Genomic DNA, 22,522 nt, shown 5'->3' on the forward strand with positions numbered 1-22,522 from the left:
GCCCTTAAATTGCTTCACAGGAAGTATTACCTTGGAGATCTCAGACTTTGAAGTTTCTTTGGCTGCCAACTCTTGTCATTCTCTCTCTTAATCCCTCATTGCCTCTGGACTCACCCTTGACCTTCACCAAACCTTCCTGTTCTCCTTGTTTCCTCCTCCCGTCTTCGTAGCTGCTTGTTTTTCTACTCAGCCTGTAACCGACAGCCTGCCACTTCAACCCTGATCTCCTTGTGATAAACCTTCAGTCTTCAAGCTTGGCCTTCAGTCCTTAATTTCCAGTAGTGCTACTTTCCACCTGCTGAGATTTCACCTAGAAAGTCTCTTTTTTAAGGTGAGAGGAGAGGCAGAGACAGACTCCCGCATGCGCCCTGACCAGGATCCACCCAGCAAGCCCACTAGGGGGCGATGCTCTGCCCATCTGGGGCTCTTGCTTGTTGCAACCGGAGCCATTTTTTAGCACCTGAGGAGGTGGTAATGGAGCCATTCTCAGCGCCCAGGGCCAACTTGCTCTAATTGAGGTATGGCTGCAGGAGGGGGGGAGGAGAGAGAGAAAGAAGTGAGAGGGGGAAGGGTGGAGAAATAGATTGGTGCTTCACCTGTGTGCCCTGACTGGAAATCGTAGTTGGGACATCCACATGCCAGGCCGACGCTCTACCACAGAGTCAACTGGCCAGGGCCATTTTTCTGTCCATTCTTAATATCTTGTTTTGAGTGTCCAGAATTTTGTCATTTGAATTTGGGATCTGGGCCCCCAAATAAATGTGACTCATGAGACTTATGATTTGAGGCCTAGAGGCCTTACACATGGGCAGTCCAGTTAGCCTGTAATAGAAAGGACACCATGGAACTCTCACTGGGGTAGCCTGAGCTCTTTGACCCACATAACTGGTTTTTTGTCTTACAGAAGTTACTGGCAGGATTTCTGCAGGGACCTGTTGCTGCCAGGCATCAAAAATATGTATTTGAGGATACCAATAGTCAGCCCCAGACTTTGGGGGGGGGGGAGAAAGGTTAGCAGTAGTATTTATGATCTTATTTTAAATACTCTCAATTTAAGTTTTGACATTTAGCAAGTGTCATAAAATATGCATTTGTTTTCTTTCTAATAGTTTTCTGAGACATAGTGCTCCACTGTGATGTGGCATTTCTTGCCATACTTACATCTTGTAAACCTGAATTTTATGGTAATTCCTTCTGTGATGGTAATGCCACTTTTTCTCAAGTCGGAAATATGACAGACTTACGTATAATAAATATGCTTATACTTGGCTTTTTGTGAGTATTTGACTTTGAGATACCAAACCAAGATATTTTTTATTAAAGATTTTATTTATTGACTTTACGGGGGTGGGGGGGGCGGAACCTGAAATATCATTTCCTATTTGCTTCACTTTAGTTGTTCATTGCTTCCTTGTTGCTTGTCATATGTGCTTTGACTGGACAAGCCCAGGGTTTCAAACCAGCAACTTCACTGTTGCAGATTGACGCTCTGTCTACTGTGCCACCACAGGCAGGCCCAAATCAAGATATCGAAGATTGTTTGGTTATGAGCCTTAGCTACAAAAATTCATTGTATTAGTCTAACCACTAGACCAGGGGTCTCAAATTCAGGGCCTGCGGGCCGCATGCGGCCCGCCGAACAATTTTGTGTGGCCCGCAGACTAATCCACGAAGTTCAAAATATTTTGGATAAAATTAAGTAAGCCTAGGGGCCTACTTGTATTTTTCATTTCTCTAGCATCCTAGCTAGATATTAGCTTAGTTAACAGCAGTTGTGATGCGAACTACAGTTTCTGGTCGTTTTGTGACACTGAAAGTGTTGCGTAACAGTTGCCTTTTGTAGACCTAGTGCGGCCCGCCGAACGGCTGTGATCTTGCTCTGCGGCCCACATGCTGAGTTGAGTTTGAGACCCCTGCACTAGACTGTAGAAGCTTTGTATTATCTTTGGACGTCGTTACATTTTTAGTTCTTAAAATATCACTTACATGCTATATATGGTCATTTGCCACTTAATGACAGAGACACCTTCTGAGAAATGTGTCATCAGCTGATTTTGTCATTGTGTAAACATCATGGAGGGTACTTACACAAATCTAGATGGTGTAGCCTACTGCACACCTAGGCTATATGGTCTAGCCCAGTGGTCAGCGAACTCATTAGTCAACAGAGCCAAACATCAACAGTACAACGATTGAAATTTCTTTGAGAGCCAAATTTTTTAAACTTACGCTATATATGTAGGTACATTCCTTATCGATGTATTGCCCACACATGGTATTTTGTGGAAGAGACACACTCAAGGGGCCAAAGAGCCACATGTGGCTTGCGAGCTGCAGTTTGACAACCAGGGGCCTAACCTATTGCTCCTAGGCTACACACCTGTATAGCATGTTAATGGGCAAAACACAAGATGAAATCAGGCCCAAGCCAAGATGATGCAGTCAGGAGGTACAAACACCCGATGAGGCTGCTGCTGGCATAATACGACATACAGCTTTACAGCAACCTTTAAAAAAAAAAAATACCCTCTAAAACAGCAATAAAAGTATAGTAAATACATAAACCAGTAGTATAGCCATTTATTATCATTATCGGGTATTATGTACTGTACACCGTTGTACGTGCTGCACTGTTATAAGGCTGACAGCACCGTCGAACATGCTGCACTGTTACACGGCGGACAGCACCGTTGCTTTGTTTGCACAGCAGCTCCGCAAACAGGAATGCTCGTGCTGCGGGGCTGTGCGGGCTGCACTGTCACTGGGCAACGGGCACTTGCGGCTCCGCCCCGATTTACGGCGCCGCAGTTCTGTGTGCCGTCCCTTGTGGACCGAATCGCCGTGATGGAGCACATGACTGGGCAGATTTTGCTGTTTTGCTAATTTGTTAGCTACGATTTGTTGTGGAGATATTTCTCTTTTTTAAAATTTTTACTTATTGACATTAGAGAGAAAGGGGGGGGATAGAGAGAATCGGAAACATCAGTCTGCCTCTGTATGGGCCCCGAGCACAGATGGAACCGGCAAGCCTTGCACGTCAGGATGGTGCTCCAGCAACCACGCTGTCCTACCAGCGCTGGAGCTGTTCTTGCCCTTGGATCTGCTATTCCCTTGTAATAGGAATATTTTCTAGATTACTCAGGTTTTACATCCAGCAGGCAAACCATGCAGGTAGTGCACATTCTACCTTTATTTCTCTGTGGGGTCTACAGTCTTGCTGCAGCCGTAGACTCTTGCTGCATTCATACTGTTATTTAAAATAGGGAGGCCCATGCTGTAAAGCCCAGCTCCCTCTGCCCCCATCAGAGGGATCCTCATCCCTCTCTCCCGACCAAGGCTGAACTACCCGACGGCCCCTACCGCTGGTGTTGGTCTCTTACTGCCGGCCTTCTCTTGGACCGTGCCTTGATCGCATTCATCCCTCCGTCTTCACTGGCTTCTACTGTTTCTCTCTAATACATAAAAAAATTTAAAACAATAGTTTTTTTCATTTTGGGGGGGATTTTTTTCAATCTTCTCATTTCACTTCACTCCTACCTTTTACCCAAAACTTTCTTATGAAAGTCTGTCTTAATCACTGTTTAATTCTTTTTTTTTTTTTTTAATTTTCTTTTTACTTGATTTTGAGAGAGAGGAAAAAAGAGAAAATGAGAAGCATCAACTTGTAGTTGCTTCACTTTAGTTTGTTGATTACATACGTGCCTTCACCTGAGGGCTTAAGCCGAGCCAGTAACCCCTTGCTTAAGCCATCTTGGGCTTCAAACCAGCGACCTCTGGGCTCAAGCCTGTGGCCTCGTGCTCAAACTAGTGCGCCCATGCTCAAGTCAGCAGCCGTGGGCTTTCAGACCTGGGACTTCAGCGTTCCAGGTCGAGGCTCTATCCACTGTGCCACCACTGGTGAGGCGTCACTGTTGAATTCTTAACTGCTTGGGATTGGGGAAGAGCTCTGGGGCTCAAGGGCTTCATTTGGAGGTTTTCAACCAAACTCATGGTGTTTTTGTTAGATATTCAATAGGGTGGCATTGATCAGTAAGAGTACATAGGCTTCAGGTAAACATTTCTATAGCATTTATTTGAACGGTTGATTGTGTTATGCGCCCATCACCCAAAGTCAACCCTGTCTCTCTCACTGCGTTAGTGACATCTGCTGTCCTCAGATCTGAGCTTTTTCAGGTTTTCTGTAGGGTAGATCGTTTGCCTTATGATCAGAACTCAATGTTGCAGACACTAGGGTAGAAACTTTCTCTGGTCATTTACTGTGACTTTATCTGCCTTTGCCTCCTAAATGTTTTCTGAAACCTCTTATCTGATAATATACTACTCCCTTCCTCTCTTTGTATTTATCACTTAAGAAAACAGTCCCTTGCCTGACCAGGCAGTGGCACAGTAGATAGAGCATCGACCTGGGACGCTGAGAACCCTGGTTCGAAACCCTGAGGTCGCCAGCTTGAGCGTGGTATCATACACCTATGGCCACTGGCTTGAGCCCAAAGGTCCCTGGCTTAAAGGCCAAGGTCACTGGCTTGAACAAGGAGTCACTGGTTTGGCTGGTGCACCCTTGTCAAGGCACATGTGAGAAGCAATCAATGAACAACTAAGGCGCTATAGCAACAAGTTGATGCTTCTCATCTCCCTGTCTGTCTGTCATGTCTGTCTCTCTTGCCAAAAAAAAAAAGAAAAAAAAATAGTCCCTAAACTTTCATTTTAGAGTATTTTATAAAGAAAAGAAATCAATGTATGTGGTTTATCTACAGCAGGGGTCGGGAACCTATGACTCACGAGACAGATGTGGCTCTTTTGATGGCTGCATGTGGCTCGCAGACAAATCTTTAATAAAAAAAATAATAACGTTAAAAATATAAAACATTCTCATGTATTACAATCCATTCATTTCCTACCGCTCATGTTCATAGTTGCGGGTGGCTGGAGCCAATCACAGCTGTCCTCCGGGACAACACAGTCGTTGTGAGGTCAGGAAGTAAACTTCCCTCCTTTTAATCAAGTAGTCAGCTAGCTAATTGCAGAAACCCTTTTGACAAAGAAGATGGCTAAAAGAAAAAAAAGATGAAGAGTATCGTACTTTTCAGCAGGAATGGACAGAGGAATTTGCCTTTGTGGAGAGAGCAGGTTCTGCAGTGTGTCTAATATGCAATAATAAAATTGCATCAATGAAACGGTCAAATATAAAGCAGCACTTTGACACATGCCATACTGCATTTGCATCGAAATATCCAGCGTGGGACAGCAGGATGAAAGCATGTCAAGAGCTACTGTGCAGAGTGCAAGCTAGTCAGCAGCAACTCTGTGTTTGGACCCAACAAGGTGATTGGAATTCGGCTAGCTTTGCTGGTGCTTTAGCAATTGTGAGAAACGGAAAGCCATTCACAGAAGGGGAGTATGCCAAAACATTCATGCTTGATGTTGCCAATGAACTTTTTGATGACTTTTCGGATAAAGACAAGATAATCAAACGAATAAAAGACATGCCTCTGTTGGCAAGAACTGTTTCACGATCGTACCATCATGATGGCAAATCAAATTGGGGCAACACAAGTGAAGGACATAAATGCAGCACCATTCTTTTCTCTTGCTTTGGATGAGTCAACAGATGTAAACCATTTATCCCAGTTCAGCGTGATTGCAAGGTATGCTGTCGGTGACACACTACGTGAGGAAAGTCTTGCTGTTTTGCCTATGAAAGACAACAAGAGGGGAGGATTTATTCAAATCTTTCACTGAGTTCGCTAAAGAAAAAAATCTAACGATGGATAAACTTATTTCGGTGTGTACTGATGGTGCTCCGTGCATGGTGGGGAAAAACAGAAGATTTGTAGCGCTTCTTTGTGAACATGAAAAGAGACCCATCCTAAGTGTTCACTGCATCCTACATCAGGAGGTGTTTTGTGCTCAGATGTGTGGTGATCAGCTTGGTGAGGTGATGTTACTGGTCATTTGGGTGGTCAACTTTATTGTTGCCCGAGCTTTAAATGATCGCCAGTTTTAAACACTGCTGGATGAAGTTGGGAATAATCGTCCTGCTCTGCTTCTGAACAGCAATGTGCGTTGGTTGTCAGGAGGGAAGGTGCTCAGCCATTTCATGGCTCATCTGAGCAAAATCCGGACTTTTCTTGAAATGAAAACCATCGAGTATCCTGAGTTAGCTAACACTGAGTGGCTCCTGAAGTTCTACTATCTCGTGGACATGACTGAACATCTGAACCAGCTCAATGTGAAAATGCAAGACATTGGAAATACAGTCTTATCCCTTCAACAAGCAGTGTTAGCATTTGAAAACAAGCTGGAACTCTTCATCGCAGACATTGAAACAGATCATTTACTACACTTTGAAAAACTGGGAGAGTTTAAAGATGCATGCACAGCAAGTGACCCTGCTCAACATCTTGATCTCCAGCAGCTAGCAGGCTTCACATCTAATCCCGCTTTGGAGAATTTCGTGAGCACACTCGTCTTTTTAAGTTCATCACCCGTCCACACAAGTGTGCAGTGGACAGTGCTGACCTGAGTTACATCCCCAGTGTCTTTGTCAGAGATTTTGAGCTACAAGCTGCTGACCTGAAGGCCTCAGACATGTGGGTAAATAAGTTCAAATCACTGAATGCAGATTTGGAAAGACTTGCACAACAGCGAGCAGAGTTGGCGAGCAAACACAAGTGGGGAGAAATGAAAAAACTTCAACCCGCGGACGAGCTGATTGTCAAAACTTGTAACGCACTTCTCGTCACATACCAGACGCTGCAGCATGTGAGTATTGCTGTACTGACAGTGTGTGACTCTACGTGTGCATGTGAGCAGTCTTTCTCACATCTAAAGAACGTTAAGACCAACCTACGATCACGTTTAATGGATGGAAGTCTCAATGCCTGCATGAAGCTTAACCTCACCACATATCAACTAGACTAGAAAGCCATCAGCAAAACCATGCAGCACCAGAAGTCGCATTAATGGAAAGAAGTACTTCATTCATCATTGGTTAGCAATAGCATAACAACGTTATTAAAAAGAATTCAGAGATTTACTGTACTTTAAAAGTGTTGGTCTTACATAAAATGCACACATTTACTTGTATTTAGTGTTAAACATATTGTATGGCTCTCACGGAATTACATTTTAAAATATGTGGCGTTCATGGCTCTCTCAGCCAAAGAGGTTCCCGACCCCTGCCATAACCTAACCGGAAGGAACCACTTTACCCTGTATTATGTCGTTTGATTCCTCTCCCTGATGGATTTGATTCCTACCTACGTCTTCTAACAAAGCTCCTGAGGCCTGAGCTTCAGGGTAATACAGCTGATTCATTGATTCACCTTTCCTGTGAACATCACTGGGTAGGAGATTTGACATATGCAAAAAGTTGATTTCAGTCCCTGGCCAGTTGGCTCAGTGGTAGAGCGTCAGCCTGGCATGTAGATGTTCTGGGTTCAGTTCCCAGTCAGGGCACACAGGAGAAGCACCCATCTGCCTCTCCATCCCTCCTCCTTCTCTTTCTCTCTCTCTTCCTCACTTGCAGCGTGGCTCAACTGGCTCAAGTGAGTTGGCCTCAGGCACTGAGGATGGCTCCATTGCCTCCACCTCAGGCGCTAAAAAAGGGCTCTGGTTGCAATGGAGCAACAGCCCCAGATGGGCTTGCCGGGTGGATTTGCCTCCCCTCCTCTCACTACAAAAAAAAAAATGTTGATTTCAGAGTATTTTATTGTGATTTTCTTTTCTTTTTGTATTCCCTGTCCTTCTAAAATGTGCTGTAAGTTACCCACTGTCGACATCTGGGGACGATGCCACGGTTCTGTTTTCCTCCCCGCTGCGCCAAGGCCCTGGGGCAGCCCTGTTGCCCTCCACACGCGCTGCTGCATAGCTCAGACTTTTCTCACTTAGATCAGCAGTTCTTCCCTATTTTTCCCTGACACCTGTGGTAGGTGACTGGGTCACCTGGGGTTCAGGGCACTGACTTAGCACACTGTGTATAACTGCATCCCTTTATCAGAAGTTACATGGAAATGAAAAACTGGAAATGACACCACAGATAAATAACTTGAATTCCATTCTACAGCATTTTTAAAAAGGAGATTTCAGCTTTTTAACTAATGTTGTAACAAATGATTTGTGACATTTCAGAACTGATCACCGCACTGGTTTGTCATAACATAAAAGGTGTAGAAAACTTACTTGTTTTGTTAGACAATGACCAGCTTAGGGCAAAAGAGCTGATGGCCAGCCTACTTGCCTGTTCCAGTCTTTTAGTGGAGAGATAATTCTGTGATGAAAATGTGATGTTATATTTCAAGCAAAATTACTTTAACAATAGGGGCATAAAAAGCTCATCTCTACACCTTAACATGAATGGTAAAAATCCATTTACTGAAAAATTTTGTTGACGCAAATAGGCCAGTGATCTATATGGAGTTAGTCAGACAACCTACCACAAACTAAATTCATTATGAGAAAGGTAAATAGTGATTTTATTTAAAAATTTAGCACCATTTAAGCTATCGCTAACTCAAGATGTCAGGAATAATAAGCTCATATCTTCCTCAAAATTGAGGAAATTTCAACTCTTGGTGGTGGAATTTCAGTTATTGGCAAACTTGCCAAGTAATATAATGTGGCCAGACATCTTAGGTGAACGCTAACTACAGTTCTCTAGTAAGCTGCTGGTTTTTACATATGAATGACAGATTTTAGAAACTGTTAAAAATTTTAGGTAATAGTCCTACTCATGATGAAAGCATTTGCAATTGTTTGCCTTCACCTTGTGGTGACAGGGAAAAATAAAAGAGCTTAGCGGTGTCCACTGGAAAATAATATATAGGCAGTTTCCATTCTGGAAAACTTGGGTTGTGGTAGAATTTCCCAGTCAACAAGGGTGAGAGATAGTGGTGTCAGCAGGAAGAATAGCATTATGCAAAGACATACTGTAGTCAGAGAGAACGGGGAGGAGAGAGGGAGGGGGGAGGATGAATTAGCATGCATAAGGTGATTCTAGACATTGTAAGCATAGTGAGTGACAGGAGATAAAATTGGAGAACACAGGAGCTAGATCCGCACAGAGATTAAACGCCATGCTGGGGAGTTTGAATTTATCCTGATGGAGTGCACGGCCATTGGAGGCCTTTAAGGATGACCAAACTTGCATTCTACAAGATTGCTCTGGCTTTAGTCTGGAGAGGAGACTGGGGAGTGGAAGCAGGGAAACAGGCTAAGTCTCTGCTCGCAGTGTTCTAGGGGGACGCGTCATGGTGTCTTGATGTCCTGTCTGACCTTTTTTTTTTTTTTTTTCCAGAGACAGAGAGTCAGAGAGAGGGATAGATAGGGACAGATAGACAGGAATGGAAAGAGGTGAGAAGCATCAAGCATCAGTTTTTCGTTGCAACACCTTAGTTGTTCATTGATTGCTTTCTCATATGTGCCTTGACTGCGGGCCTTCAGCAGACCGAGTAACCCCTTGCTCGAGCCAGCGACCTTAGGTCCAAGCTGGTGAGCTTTGCTCAAACCAGATGAGCCCGCGCTCAAGCTGGCGACCTCAGGGGTCTCGAACCTGGGTCCTCCACATCCCAGTCCAATGCTCTCTATCCACTGCGCCACCGCCTGGTCAGGCTGATCTTTTTAATAAATGGGAACGTTATAGTTTATAGAAAATGGGAGAGTGGAAACAGAGCATGGTCAAGCCCCATTTGGAATGTCCCTGTGTTTCCCCATATACAGTGTGTCTGTAAAGTCATGGTGCACTTTTGACTGGTCACAGGAAAGCAACAAAAGATGATAGAAATGTGAAATTTGCACCAGATAAAAGGAAAACCCTCCCAGTTGCTGTAAGAAGATGTGGCAGCATGTGCGCATGCGCAGATGATGATGTAACACTGTATACAGCGGAGCAGCCCACAGCCATGCCAGTGGAGATGTGGACTGTACAGAGGAAAGTTCAGTGTGTTCTGTGGCTCGCTAAATTCGAATCCGTAACCAAAGTGCAACGTGAATCTCAGCGCGTTTATAACGAAGCGCCACCACATAGGAATAACATTACTCGGTGGGATAAGCAGTTGAAGGAAACCGGCAGTTTGGTGGAGAAACCCCGTTCTGGTAGGCCATCAGTCAGTGACGAGTCTGTAGAGGCTATACGGATAGCTACCTAAGGAGCCCTAAAAACTCTGTGCATGAGCCCACATCGAACTGCACTGAATAGGTATGAAACTGGGAGAGTTTTCCTTTTATTTGGTGCAGATTTCACATTTCTATTGTCTTTTGTTGCTTTCCTGTGACTGGTCAAAAGTGCACCATGACTTTACGGACACACTGTATAAGACTCACCCTTTTCCGAAAAGTTTGGGATCTGGCCCTGGCCGATTGGCTCAGTGGCAGGGCATCGGCCTGGCATATAAGAGTCCTGGGTTCGATTCCCGGCCAGGGCACACAGGAGAAGCGCCCATCTGCTTCTCCACCCCTCCCCCTCTCCTTCCTCTCTCTCTCTCTTCCCCTCCCGCAGCCGAGGCTCCATTGGAGCAAAGATGGCCCTGGCGCTGGGGATGGCTCTGTGGCCTCTGCCTCAGGCGCTAGAATGGCTCTGGATGTGACAGAGCAACGCCCCAGAGGGGCAGAACATCGGCCCCTGGTGGGCATGCGGGAGTCTGTCTGTCTCCCCATTTCCAGCTTCGGAAAAATGAAAAATAAATAAATAAATAAATAAAAATAAAAAAAAATAAAAGTTTGGGGTCTAAAAACTGGTGCGTCTTATACAGTAGTTGTAGTTTTTTACTTGCATTTCCCACTTTTTCACGCTTGCTTTTGCGCTCATTGTTGAAGACAGTGATTCCTCATCAGACACAGATGAAGACAAGCTAATGGATGGGAGTTGTGACAGTGATGAGGAGTTGTATGAATGTTATGACGCCTAAAACTTGAGTTCAATGACTTTATGTAATACATTTTTTTTTTGCAAATTTGGAGCCCCAAAATTAAGGGGCGTCTTATACGTGGGAGCGTCTTAACATGGGGAAATACAGTACTTTGTGTCTAGAATGCTCTTTCCCCCCTCAGGGGCAAGCAGCTGTTACCTCCTCTGCGCAGTGCTTTCTTCCCATCCCCAGGCTAGTCACTGGTGTCTGCCATGTGCAGATACCGCCCCTGAGCCCCACACAGCGATATCACGATGAGTATCTTACTAGCTGGACCAGAAACTCCGTGAAGCCGCGGCTCTCTTACTTACCAGTGTATCTACTGTTTTCCTGTATTTCCATGTATTGGGCACATAGCAAAGAGAACAGATGAATTTGGACCTAATGGTACTACATTACAACATACTGAATAGGAAGGGAAAATGCTTAAATGCCTAAGATACATATGCCTCCATCAGTAGCCTATGTATTTTCTGTGCAGAATACCAACATCTTTGGGAACAGCTCGTTGTGTGTTTGCTTGAATCCGGAGTGCTCTCATTCTGCACACTTGTTGGAACAATGGCAGAATGCCCCATTGGCAGGCGGCTCTGGCCCTGGCTTGTGGCAGGCTGAACGTTATTGTTGTCAAAGCTGAGGGCAAAGAACAGCTGTTTTATATCAAGCTTAACATTTTAATTACATAAGTACATAATTTATTGTGTTTACTTGGAATAGCAGTGTTCTTTTCTGCTAGTTTTTGTTTTTAAAATTAGATTCTTTTTCTGAGAAGATTTTAATTATTGATGAAAATTTCTCATAGGTTTATTAGGGAAAAACTGAGCAACTAAGACATTTTGGGAAACTGAAAATAAATGCTCTTCATTAAACCTCTGATACAGGAATTATGAAAAGCAAAGAAGCTAAACATTGAGGAGAAAGAGAAACCAGTAATTTAAATATTATATACTCTAAAAAAATTCAATGTGAAGGCTTTTATTAGTTTAGCAAAACTAATTTAGAAACTAGTCTGTTATACTTTGAAAGGAATTATTGAGCGAAAATAATTTAGGCAGTGAAATAAATACAGTACTGTTTTTGACAAATTATTTGTCTCGAGATTTTACTTAAGAGGTGTAACCCCTTTGTTCTCTTAGTTCTCCCCTTTTTAAACCCCAGTTTTATAGGACTGTGGATCTCAAGCTTTTTAAGAATATAGGTTTCGGCAAAAGTAGTTTTATAGTTGTGAGTGTGTGAAACACTCTATTCTCATATTATTCTTTATTAATTATTGTATTATTTTCCATACAAACAACTGTAAACCTCCTTTTGCCCCACCCTGTGTTTATGATGTTGTCATGAGTAGCTACCCAGGATAAGTAGTCATTCATACTGGTTATAGAAAAAAAACCATAGTTCTATCCGTGTTACGGTGTTCGTTCATTTGATTCAGGAAGAAATATTGTTGCTGGAAATTACAACAAATTAAAGGGAATAAGGGACAAAAAAAGTGTATCTCTCACACCCATGAGCATTTTTATAATCGCTTGTACTGCCAAACTGAGAGCTGTTTCGAGGGGTTTTGTCAGGAGAGGGTGCGGCTTACTTTATGGTGTGGGCTCCCGCAGTGACGGAAGGTTGGCTGGATGAGGTGGAGATGAATGGGATCAAGTTATAGTTGAAACCAATTAAAAGTGAGACTTTTAGTGACATTAACAGGCTGGTCATATTCTTAAAGTAGAGACTCACCATAAAAGGTCCTGACGCCCAGGGTGGGAACGGATTTAAAATACTGTCTGCTCGAAATTAATTTCCTGGGCTAATGGGTTCTCAACATTTTTTCAACCTTTCATATGCTACATTTTATTCGTGCTGAGTGGAACACTCCTTTAAACTGTTTTGAATTTGGATTAAAATTGGGAACGAGGTGAACAAATGACATTATAATTACGGAGTTCTTGCCTCCTTGAAGATCAGCTTCTAACAAAACCTGGTCATGTGACCCGTCCGTGCCCCAAGGTGGTTTTACCTCGGTGTCCTGAGTGTTCTCTGAGTCACAATTGAGCTTTCCTTTCATGAGCAGTGGTGAGCACAGCATCTGACAGATGCTGTCAGGCAGGCACTCCTCGTGTACGGGGGCGGGTGAGCATGTTTGGAAGAGGGCGAGTCGGTACATTGGACGAAAGCTAATGACGCTTCAGGGGGAGAGAGAGGCGGAATGCCAGCACGCCCTTGGAGGTAGCAGTTTAATCTCTCCTCACCCAGGGTATACGTGATAGCCTTACTAGTACCTACTTACGGGCAGGTAAAACAACACTTCTGGAAGTATTTAACATCTGTAAGAATTCCCTGTGCTGTCCATGTGTGATTTGCAGTAATGTCCATTCAGAACAGAACTTTGTGTTTTACCATGAAGAGTTTACCTCTGAACTGATACGTCATATTGCCATCTTCCTCATTCTTAAGGAACAATTTTACAGAATGTGGCAGCTTTGTGCGTTGACGCGATGCTGAAATGGCGAAGTCTGTCCGTGTGGTAGGCAGTTAGACAGACTTGAGCAGAGCCAGGACGATGGGCCAGGCGAAGAGGGTCACCAGGGCAGAAAGCTCCGAGTGCCTAGCAACGGGAAAAACTGGGAGGACACGGATCTCGCGTCCCGGGTGACTCCCTGGCACACGGGCTGTAGACCTCGCGTCCCGGGTGACTCCCTGGCACACGGGCTGTAGATCTCGCGTCCCGGGTGGCTCCCTGGCATACGGGCTGTAGATCTCGCGTCCGGGTGACTCCCTGGCACATGGGCTGTAGACCTCGCGTCCCGGGTGACTCCCTGGCATACGGGCTGTAGATCTCGCATCCAGGGTGGCTCCCTGGCATACGGGCTGTAGACCTTGCGTCCCGGGTGGCTCCCTGGCACACGGGCTGTAGATCTTGCGTCCCGGGTGGCTCCCTGGTATACGGGCTGTAGATCTCGCGTCCCGGGTGGCTCCCTGGCACACGGGCTGTAGATCTCGCGTCCCGGGTGGCTCCCTGGTATACGGGCTGTAGATCTCGCGTCCCGGGTGGCTCCCTGGCATACGGGCTGTAGACCTTGCGTCCCGGGTGGCTCCCTGGCACACGGGCTGTAGATCTCGCGTCCAGGGTGACTCCCTGGCACACGGGCTGTAGACCTCGCGTCCAGGGTGACTCCCTGGCACACGGGCTGTAGATCTCGCGTCCTGGGTGGCTCCCTGGCACACGGGCTGTAGATCTCGCGTCCAGGGTAACTCCCTGGTATACGGGCTGTAAACCCCCTGCCCTCTTCTCTCCTGGCGTGCTGCCAGTCGGGTGGTAGACGCCTAGAGGAGGAACAGGGGCCGGAGAGTGTGCTCATGCAACTCCCACGTGGACCCTTACGTGACCGCTCCCTTAAGCATTAAGCCCCCAGGACAGTGAGGTTCTGACCCACATCGAATACACCAAAGCTTCAGTTATGTTCAAGCCCCAGGCCCAGAAATCAGCAACATCAGACAAGTAATACCACGGCTGAGCTCAGAACCAGCTGCACTGACTGACCCCTTGGCGCCAACCAGACAATGGAAACCACGACCCTGAAAGGACACCTGGCGAGCTGATGAATAGTCTTTGGAGACCTTCCCCTAGAACTGCCCCTGAAATCCCCACCCCAATGCCCTCGGGACAGAGGACATGTGCAGCTCTCAGGGAGCAGCCGGGACGGAGGACCTGTGCAGCCGGGAGGGGGGACCTGTGCAGCTCTCAGGGAGCAGCCGGGACGGGGGACCTGTGCAGCTCTCAGGGAGCAGCCGGGACGGGGGACCTGTGCAGCTCGATGGAGCAGCCGGGACAGGGGACCTGTGCAGCTCGATGGAGCAGCCGGGACAGGGGACCTGTGCAGCTCTCAGGGAGCAGCCGGGACGGGGGACCTGTGCAGCTCGATGGAGCAGCCGGGACAGGGGACCTGTGCAGCTCTGAGGGAGCAGCCGGGACGGGGGACCAGTGCAGCTCTCAGGGAGCAGCCGGGACGGGGGACCTGTGCAGCTCTCAGGGAGCAGCCGGGACGGGGGACCTGTGCAGCTCTCAGGGAGCAGCCGGGACGGGGGACCTGTGCAGCTCTCAGGGAGCAGCCGGGACGGGGGACCTGTGCAGCTCTCAGGGAGCAGCCGAGACGGGGGACCTGTGCAGCTCTCAGGGAGCAGCCGGGACGGGGGACCTGTGCAGCTCTCAGGGAGCAGCCGGGACGGGGGACCTGTGCAGCTCTCAGGGAGCAGCCGAGACGGGGGACCTGTGCAGCTCTCAGGGAGCAGCCGGGACGGGGGACCTGTGCAGCTCTCAGGGAGCAGCCGGGACAGGGGACCTGTGCAGCTCTCAGGGAGCAGCCGGGACGGGGGACCTGTGCAGCTCTCAGGGAGCAGTCGGGACACGGGACCTGTGCAGCTCTCAGGGAGCAGTCGGGACAGGGGACCTGTGCAGCTCTCAGGGAGCAGCCGGGACAGGGGACCTGTGCAGCTCTCCAGGGAGCAGCCGGGACAGGGGACCTGTGCAGCTCTCAGGGAGCAGTCGGGACAGGGGACCTGTGCAGCTCTCAGGGAGCAGTCGGGACAGGGGACCTGTGCAGCTCTCAGGGAGCAGTCGGGACAGGGGACCTGTGCAGCTCTCCAGGGAGCAGCCGGGACAGGGGACCTGTGCAGCTCTCAGGGAGCAGCGGAGCCTTTCTCCAGCCCCTCCCCCAGGCGGGTGCTCCTTGCCTGTCTCTTTCTCCTGAGCTCCAAGGCCCTTCTTTTGCCTCTGTAACTTTTTTCCGGAGCCATTTTTTCTACCACTTACTTCTTCCTCTGTGATTTTCTAAATAAACTTTCTCATATATTTTGAGTCTTGCGTCTGAAGTCTTTCCTAGCCAGAACTCAAGTTCCAAGGTTGCGGAACCAGGATCCAGTCTGATCCCACTGGCCTAACACCTGGTACTGTTCCCACCACCCACCTTTAGCGATTATATGTGTAATGTACTGAGTGTTTGAAAATACTGTCCCTTAGCTTTGGAATAATAAAGGTTAAGTTTATATACATGTGAGGTTTGGCGAGATCTGTTCCTTTACTGATCTCCCCGTGCTGGTTCTCTCCTCTCATTTCGTACCCTGACCTCCTGTCAGTAAACTCCTGAAAGGAGATACCTCACTAAACACAAAGACAGGGAGAAAGAGGAGGGAAGGAGAGGAGATGCACAAGCATCACCAAGTCCCTTGTTAGATCTCCTTCAGAGGTCACTTCCTCCAGGAAGCATCCTGAGTTACTGCCCCTGCTGTCCCTGCCGCCGAGTCTGGACCAGGGTTCCCAGGTGTGCTGTGCCTCTCTGTGACATTTACTGCAGGGGCTGGCAATGCTGTAAATGTCATGCTGCCTGCGCCCTTCAGTGGACTGTAAACTTCCAAGGGAACAGACGCCACCAGTCTTATTCATAAACGAGTCCCTGGGTCTAGCTCTAAGGTGACCAATCGTCCTCCTTCAGGTAGGACAGCCCTTCTTTTGTAAGTTCCGTCTCCCTCGAAAAGTGTCCTCCTACATGTCCTCCTTTTTGATATTGAAAGACTAATCAGTAAATGTCTGTATGCGATCAATGCAGAGTCGATCCATTGCGTGTGATGTGACGTATTTGTATCTAAATGAGTACTTTTTTCTTACAGTTATTATTAAAAATTAATAGGCATGTAAGCATAATTATAATTAAAATATTACAAATGTTTTTATTATGCATTTATCATATTATAGTGTATCACTGTTGCAATGAATCAAATGTTTCTTTTATTTATGCTACTGTTTTTCTTCAATTTATTTTTGTCCTCCTTTTCATTGTAAAAAAGTTGGTCACCTTAATAGCACCGAGTGTATCGTGTAATAGGTTCTCGGTCCATCTGTGTTATGTTTTGATGATAATGATTGTTGTTCTCTCTTTTGTTTGTAAAGATTCCCCAAAGTGAGCACAAAAGGAACCATGCTGAGAAGCTAGTCACTCTTCCAGTGCAAGAAGATTCCAGAAAGCCAAATGACTTTTCCAGTTCCACTTCAGAGAGCAAAATAGAAGAAAGCGATCGGCAGCCAAAAGAAAGCTTTTTTCAGTTTCTTGGTAACTTATTCAATATCTCTGGAAAATCATTTCTTGGTGAGGCCAAGCAGTCTTCTTTAAAAGATGACCATGACAAAACTGAGAAGGATTTGCAGAGCCCCAGGGACCGTCACGAGGAAGAGATCAAGGAGAGGGAGATTTTCAGCAGCTCCTCAGGACCCCAGGCGTTCCCAGTGGAACAGGAGTCCAACTCAGCTGAACTCTCAGACACCTTTTCTTTGGATACAACACAAGACAGTGAACAGGAAACCAGTGACTTCCTAAAGTAAGTTTAAAATTTACTTGATCCACAATCTGAACTTATTGGACCTAGTTTTTGATCCTCAGCTCTGTAAATTAAAAAGTATTCCGTAATGTTCCTGTTAGTAGGTAAAGAACTATGGGATTCTGTGTACCGTATGTGTGATCGAGGGCCTTTTGAGCTACTGTAGGGGGCGACACTAGTGTCTTTTAGGCGCTGGCTTTGTCATACTACACGATTTAGTTCTAATTTATAACTTCCTTAAGGGGGAGTATTTTCTGTTGTCTGAAATTTTCCTCTGTTAGGTCAGGCGATGTGCTCAGTGTGTTCATCTAGGGAACAAATACGGCCCTAAGGTTTGTGTTCATATTCTATCAGTATTTTTTCTCTGTGGAATAGAACTATTGAGGTTAAGAAATTGACTCTATCCATAACACTAGCTTTATGAACCTCTTCCCCAGCTCTGAGAAACTAAAATCTTACACAGACTTAAGGAGCACTGTTTGCCACCCTTACGTTCTTTCTTTGATTAACAGTCACGAACTTGTTTTATCTTTTACTCAGTTGAGCTACAAGGAATATTTCCTGCTTTTGATCTTTTAATTACAGTTGGCATTCAATATCATACTTGTTTCAGGTATAGAGCATAGTGATTAGATGTTTATATAACTTACAAAGTGATCCTCTCAATAAGTCTAATACCCACACAGCGCCACACGTATCTCTTGCGATATTATTGACTGTATTCCTTATGCTGTACTTTGCATCCCTGACTGTTTTGTAACTGCCAACTTCTCCTTCTTATCCCTTCACCTTATTCACCCCGTCCCCCAAACCATCAGTTTATTCTCTGTGTCTATGACTTTGTTTCATTTGTTTATTTTGTGTTTTTTTTAGATTCCACATATAAGTGGGATTATATGATACCTGTCTTTCTCTGACTATTTCACTTAACATAATACCCTCTGGGTTCATCCAGAGTGTTGCAAATGCTAAGATTTCATTCTTTTTTTTTTTTTTTTTTTTTTTTTGTATTTTTCTGAAGCTGGAAACGGGGAGAGACAGTCAGACAGACTCCCGCATGCGCCCGACCGGGATCCACTCGGCACGCCCACCAGGGGCGACGCTCTGCCCACCAGGGCCACTCTAGCGCCTGGGGCAGAAGCCAAGGAGCCATCCCCAGCGCCCGGGCCATCGTTGCTCCAATAGAGCCTTGGCTGCGGGAGGGGAAGAGAGAGACAGAGAGGAAGGAGGGGGGGTGGAGAAGCAAATGGGCGCTTCTCCTATGTGCCCTGGCCGGGAATCGAACCCGGGTCCCCCACATGCCAGTCCGACGCTCTACCGCTGAGCCAACCGGCTAGGGCGATTTCATTCTTTTTTTATGGAAGTGTATGTAATATTATTGTATATGTGTGTATGACTTCTTTCTTATCCAGTCACCCATCAGTGGACACTTAGGTTGCTTCCACATCTTGGCTGTTGTGAACAATGCTGCCATGAACATAAGGATGCATATATCTTTCGAATTAGTGTTTGGGGTTTTCTTTAGATAAATACCCAGAAGTGGAATTGCTGGGTCATATGGTAGTTCTAATTCTAATTTTTTGAGCAGCCTCCATATTGCTTTCCATAGTGAACGCATCAGTTTGCAATAGAAGGAATATTTTCTTTCTTTTTTATTATTTAGAAAATTAAATGTAACGGGGTGACATTGATCAATAAGAGGACATAGTTTTCAGGTAAACCTCCTATAGAATTTGAACTGTTGGTTGTGTTGTGTACCCATCACCCAAAGTCAGATCCCTCTCCATCATCATATACTTGTCCCTCTTTTAAAAAAAAAGAAAAAAGAAAAGATTTTATTTATTCATTTTATAGAGAGGAGAAAGAGAGAGAAAGGGGGTAACTGGACAGCAGAACTCAAAGTTGCTTCCCAGAGGTACCTTGACAGAGCAGGGTTTTGAACCAGCGACCTCAGCATTGCAGGTCAGTGCTCTATCCACTGCGCCACCACGGGCCATGCTATACTTGTCCCCCTTACTTCGCTTTAGCAGCCCCTCCCTCAGAACCCTCCAAAATGTTTATGACCAGTAATGGGATTCCAATAATTTAACAACTGGATTCTACCCTAATTACCTCTTTAACTATAAAAAAAGGATATACCGAAAGCTAGTTTGTTACATCATGCATTTAATACTTAAATAAGAAAAATAAGAGAGGTACACAAAACTAGACTGTGTTATAAGAGTTTTAAAATATTAATGAAAAGCTATTAAATAATACCCGAAAACAAAACAAAGCTGTTACTTAAGATATTTCCAATGACAGCTTGTCACCCCCTGGTTGTTAGGCACTTTTCTCTTTATGTTGTATATTTGTTTACTGAAGTAACTAACATGAGGGAATTAAAATGTAGTATTTCATCAAAGGTATAATGAGTTTTATGAAATGAATAAATAAATATTACAAGCATAGTTCCATCAAATTTTTTTCACCTGTGGATGGAATGAACATTACTACAGGTGCTTAGAATATGCTGTTGCACAGACGAACGTTAAAAAAAAAGTAAGAAATATATAAATTTGTGATTTCCACATTGGGTGCCCACCTGATAGATAACCCTGATCACAAGTGCCATTTTAACAACCTGTTTGCCGAACTCAACAAATAATTAGGTATCAGTTGCGCCGAACTGGTGTGAACCGGCTGAATCCCACTACTGTTTATAACAATGTCAAGTCCATTCGTTTCGTGTAACAAAAATATTTATTCAAAACTAATAAGAATCTGTTTTATTGATTTAAATTTGACCTCTACCTCAGAATTATTTCTATTTGTTGAAGAGGTCACCGATAATACTATAGTCAGACATAGGTGATAACTTAAGACTATGTAGTAGTTCTTTGTAGTTTCAGAGTGTCTTCGTGTTAGTGTTCTGAGTTAATTCTTCATAGCAAGCCAAGGAGGTAGGTGCCGACCCAGCTTATGGTTGTGAGAACTGAGACACCCAGGTGCGTTTGTGTTTGCCTGTCGAGAGCGATGTGGTGGAGCTCACCTTGTCAAATGTTTAAATGAACTAATAAAACTACATCAGTTGAAGCTCTGTCATACCGATGTAGGATTGATTGGCTGTGCATTTAAATGGCACAGAATAGACTGCCTGGAAATAGACCCTTTGTATATTTATGGTTTGAACACTTGAATATGATGGCATTGCCTATACTTGTGGGGGAAAGGAGGACTTGGGGAAATTGGTTAGTCATCTGGAGAAAAAAATAAAAGCTTGATACCTCATTTTTATATTAAAATTAAAATGGAATAACATGTTAAAAACATACAAAACTAAAAGTAGCAAAATGTGAATTATTATTTTTATTTTGGTGAGAGAAACAGTTTTCTAAGTATGATAGCAATGTAAAATATCCAGAAATGGAGTGTCAAGTGAAGTTGATGACTTCCAATTTTTATACTCTCTTACGTTAAGCAGTAGCATAACCAGTGATACATTAAATTGGCAAATGAGAGAATTATATACGAAATAATCGTGCTTTAGCTGAAAAGCATTTTATACACTTAACTCACTAGTAGAATAAATGGACAAACAATATAAACAAATCATCCAAATAAAAGAAATACAAACCATTAATAATATCTAAATAGAAAAAGGTTTATTCTCACTAGCAATCAAAGAAGCACAAACTAAAACAGCTTCTCCCTCCTGAATTGCTACCAGTGTGGTGAATGGTCACACCATGAGTTGTGTGGATACTGGCCGATCCATTGTGGTGAATGGTCACACCGTGAGTCGTGGATACTGCCGATGCTCGTGTGCACTGTTAGGAGTGGCAGGCAGGTACAGGACAGTGTATCCCAGAACTTTAAAAAGCTTGTAGATTATTTCCAGTCGTATACAAAAGTGTTTACTGAAACCTTCTTTATAGGAACGTATAATTGGAAACAGAAGTCCAACATCAGAAATGGTTGAAGCGGGGTACGTTGGTAATAGACTGTCTAAGCGGGCCGTTCAAAATGTGGGCCCGGAGCAGCACCATGAGCACACCCGGGGTCATTAGAAACGCAGACTGCCCGGTTCAGACCCCCTGGCCCAGCGGCTCTGGGAGTGGGGCCCCGAAATCTTCTCACAACCTCTCCAGATGACTTTGGTTCCAAAGTAATTTAAACTGGTGGAGATTTTGAGATTGTTCTCTGGGAATTGTGTAGAATGGAAAGTTTGTGCTTTTTTTCTTCTTTGGGTTTGATTAATAGGTTATTAAACAAACAAATGAAACGTTTAACTTCCGTGGCTGAAAATGTTTTTAAAAGAACAGTTTGTTAGGCCATTGCTAGCAAAAAAAAAAAAAAAATTACCAATCAAAGGACATAGATCTAAACCAGCAGGAGCTCGGCTGGGCAGGAAAGACGTGTCCATTGTCTCCAAGTGTGTAAGCATTTTTATGCATCAGGTAGGGGGAAGGAGGAAGAAAGCTGTCCACCACCCGAAAGAATTGACACTAGCTGTGGGGAAGGGGTGGGAGGAAGGGCAGAGAGGCCTGCCGGCCAGGCGCAGCGCCATCCCTCCGGGTGGGCAAGGCCATCGGTCCGGAAGCCCCTGCGCAGGCGGGAAATGGGGACTCCTGGAGTTTGATGGTGCCTGACCGAAACAATCTGCAGAAACAGCCACCTGCAGTTGAATCCAGAAGTCCAGCAGATGTGCAGGAACAGTGGTCTTTTGTCAGAGCTGGTCCACAGCTACTACAGGCTCCGCCTGTCTCTTTCCCTCACTCTCTGCACAGTGTCATTTTAATTCAGAACATCTCCAAGTTTTCTCCGTGACAGGTTTACTTCTTTAGTGTACTGGACAGTAGAAAACAGAGTTGTATACTGTGCCTCTTCTCATTAGCAAAGCCCTCCTTGTTAATAGAATAATTGCTTAAAGCAGTTCACCAGAACCACGTCAGCAAAGAAAGAAAGGTGATTCTTTTCTGTTGTTGTTTTGTTTTAATCTATATTTCTTTTAAAATAAGAAAACAAGGCTCAGAAAGCTAAGTAACACCCCCCAGATCACACAGTTAATAACAATTAATAGTAAGAATGAATAACTATAGAAACAGCTGGTAGAGATTGTGTAAGAAGTTTCCAGCTCCTCCGAGTCTAAGTTCAAGGGCAAACCCTGGCTGTGAGATCCGAGAGCACTGGGTTGTATTAGAAAAGTCCACAGGGAGAAATTCATCTGTCCGCCACAGCTACTCTAATCTTTGGATATTTCGGTTCACATCACTAAA

General features: G+C 45.1%; 1 protein-coding gene across 1 annotated transcript in view; it reads left to right on the forward strand.

The window, feature by feature from the left end:
* CRYBG3 (crystallin beta-gamma domain containing 3) overlaps nucleotides 1-22,522 on the forward strand; it is a 129,426-nt gene that overhangs the window by 23,089 nt on the left and 83,815 nt on the right. Inside the window, exon 3 of the mRNA XM_066347701.1 lies at nucleotides 16,840-17,264. Coding sequence (XP_066203798.1) covers nucleotides 16,840-17,264 — 425 coding nt within the window. The remainder of the gene's footprint in view (nucleotides 1-16,839; nucleotides 17,265-22,522) is intronic.

The sequence above is a fragment of the Saccopteryx leptura genome, chromosome 8 (genome assembly GCF_036850995.1).
Source record: "Saccopteryx leptura isolate mSacLep1 chromosome 8, mSacLep1_pri_phased_curated, whole genome shotgun sequence".
NCBI lineage: Eukaryota > Metazoa > Chordata > Mammalia > Chiroptera > Emballonuridae > Saccopteryx > Saccopteryx leptura.